The sequence below is a fragment of the Ipomoea triloba genome, chromosome 5, assembly GCF_003576645.1.
Source record: "Ipomoea triloba cultivar NCNSP0323 chromosome 5, ASM357664v1".
In the NCBI taxonomy this organism is placed as follows: Eukaryota; Viridiplantae; Streptophyta; class Magnoliopsida; order Solanales; family Convolvulaceae; genus Ipomoea; species Ipomoea triloba.
Window position 1 is genome coordinate 4,649,890 of NC_044920.1, and position 2,805 is coordinate 4,652,694.

The 2,805-nt window shown below is 35.4% G+C and overlaps 1 protein-coding gene across 1 annotated transcript; it reads right to left on the minus strand.

Annotated features, from left to right (window-relative positions):
* Positions 1–779: 779 nt before the first annotated feature.
* On the minus strand, positions 780–2,012 carry LOC116019306 (transcription repressor OFP13-like). The gene has a single exon (XM_031259459.1). The coding sequence runs from the start codon at positions 1,890–1,892 to the stop codon at positions 1,143–1,145; it is 750 nt and encodes a 249-aa protein (XP_031115319.1). The 5' UTR covers positions 1,893–2,012; the 3' UTR covers positions 780–1,142.
* Positions 2,013–2,805: the final 793 nt, after the last annotated feature.

Here is a 2,805-nt window from a genome sequence, read left to right on the forward strand (position 1 = left end):
TGTACCTAGCTTTTTGGTTTGACCATAAATTTTATGGATCAGTCAATTTTATACCTAATTTTTTGATCTTATCATAAATTTTATCAACCAATCAATTTTTGCACATGATTTTTTGATTTAATCATAAATTTTATCAATCAATCAATCATTAAAATAACACCATAACTTCTTTTAAAAAATATATATTTTGTAACCGAGAAAATCCCCACAATACATACGTACCATTACCTCTTAACTCTTCCTAATGTGATGAGGCCCCAAGGCATCAAAGCGAAAGATATCCTCCTAAGAGGTTGATTCAAAATCACTGCACACCAATCCTTCCATTGACCCCTTGGTTAAGTTGAAAAAGACTAACACCATCTTAAAGTGTTCTCGATTAGTCATTAAGATCGTTACATATTCAAAATAACCTAAAACTTTTAATTAAATGGAAAGAAACCGACTCTATCTCATTCTAACTTGATGGGTACCTATTTCGATCTAGTTCTTTAGATATAAAAGTTTTTATCTAATTTTTGTAATCCATTTTAATCATTAGAAAAAGAAAACTAAAATAAGTATACAATGATAGTCAAAGACTTAAAAACTATAGTAATGAAATGATTATAGGCAGAGAAGAGAATATTTCAGTAATTTACTTTTTAAACATATTTTCACATAAATTACTAAATGAGTTGAGATGAAATTGGTCTGCTTCTGCTTGCAGTAACAAAAAAAGAATGAAATAGGGTATCTCCAAGACTCCAACTTTAATTAGGATACAAATTTGTAACCCAAGTCACGAATTCAAATTCTAATTCCAATTTTCTTAGTTTGAGCTGATCAACTATAAGTAATCTAGGCTGATTTACTTCATCATAATCATTTATCCACCAGAATTACAAGACAAGATTCGACCATTGCACACCTTCAAAGTTAACTATAGGTAACCTAGACTGATTTGATTTACTTCAGAGTAATTCTTTATCGACTAGAATAAGAAGAAGATTCGACCATTGCCCACCCTCCGGACTATGATTTCCTTGTCACCAAAAAAAAAGAAAAAAAGAATGAGACCTTTGTCCTCCTCATTCACCTTAGTAATAGTACCTAAGAGGAATATACAAAAAGACTAGAATACATTATTGATCCTGTGATTCCTATCCTTGTTCATGAATCTCCTTGAGATCTAAGGATGAGAGTGGAGAAGTGGGTGGAGATGAGAGAGTAGAGAGTGCAGATGAATATGAAGTGGAGACGACGTTGGATGGAAAATCATGGAAGGTTTTGGGGGAAGAAGAAGAAGATGAAGAAGAAGATGAGGTTAGTTGAATAAGCAAATCCACAAAAGCCCCAACAATGAAGCCATGGTTAACCTTTCCGTTCATCTTCAAATACCAGCCCATAAGCTCCTGCAACGATTCCCAATCTCTCATCCCCTGGCTCTCCACCATTTCCTCCATCGATTTCTTGAAATCCGCGTACGGGTCGTCGGAATCCATCGCCATCACCACGCTCGCCGCGAACGGCGCCTCTTCTTCCTCCTCGTGATTTTCTTGATTTTCCGGCGGGGTTGCCGCGGCGGCGGCGGCGGCGATGGAGGAGCTGGTGTCGGCGCGGTCGAAGAAGAGGCGGTCGGACCTGACCCCGGTCACGATGATCCGCTCGTCGTCGGATTCCCCCGTGGAGAAGCTGGCGGATTCGGAGGTGTTGGTGAAGCAGGACTCCGGGGTGTCGACGCCGTCGTCCACGGCGGCGGGGTCGAGGTAGACGGAGTTGACGGTCTTGAAGATTCCGGCGTCCGCCCGGAAAGACAGAGTCTTGGCGTGGGCGCAAGAAGGCCATTGCCAAGCATTCATCTGATCTGCTTTGGTCTTGAAAATGGAAGGGAGCTTCATTTTCTTGGTCATCGGAAACAATGGAGAATTCCGTTGGAATGGTCTACGAGGATGTTTAAAGGCGTGTTTGGTGTTGAGGTTGGGGTAGAGAGCATTAATGGTGATCAGAAGGAATGGCAGGTGAGCGTGGGATATAAAGCGGAGGCGGTGAGGACTCAGAACACCAAAAATAAATGTAATTAGTTATCCAATTTTATATTCTAATAATTAATAAATAAATGAGCCAACACTATAGTGTTTAAATACATAAATAAACCAACAGTTTATTACTCCTTTCGGTCTTACTTTTTTTGACTCACCCGTTGCTTCCACTGAAACTCAAAGTCACTCAAACCCACTCCTCTTCCTGTGGAGTGTAAATCTAGTGCCCACTAGACCACAAGGTCTTTCAGTCTTACTTTATTTTAATTAATATTAAATTTAATATTAGTATATAAAATTTATATATTAAAAATTATATTAAAAGTATTATTAAACACAAAAAACTATAATTAATTAAAAAATAAAAATTATTAAAGAAAATAAGGAATGAAGAGATAGTTGGTTTGACGAATGAATAGTAAACATGATACGCAAAATAGGACATAGGGCATATTTAATTATGAAATCGATTAAGTTTTACTTACATTTTGATACTTTCAATTTAATTTTAAAAATAAAAATTAAATATTAAAATTATTTATTAACCTTTACTTATTCTAATAATCCAAATTTAAAATTTTAATACAAAATACTAGATTTCTAAATGTTATTGAAAATTAAATTATATTCAAGTAGAGGGTACGATTAGAAATTTTTCAAGTGCAAAACTGCAAAGAAATTACAAAAAAAAAAAAAATTATTATTTAATGTGATTTTTTATATAATTAATTAGTATTGACATCGTCAAACTCATGAATAGTCAATAAATATAGTGAAATAATGA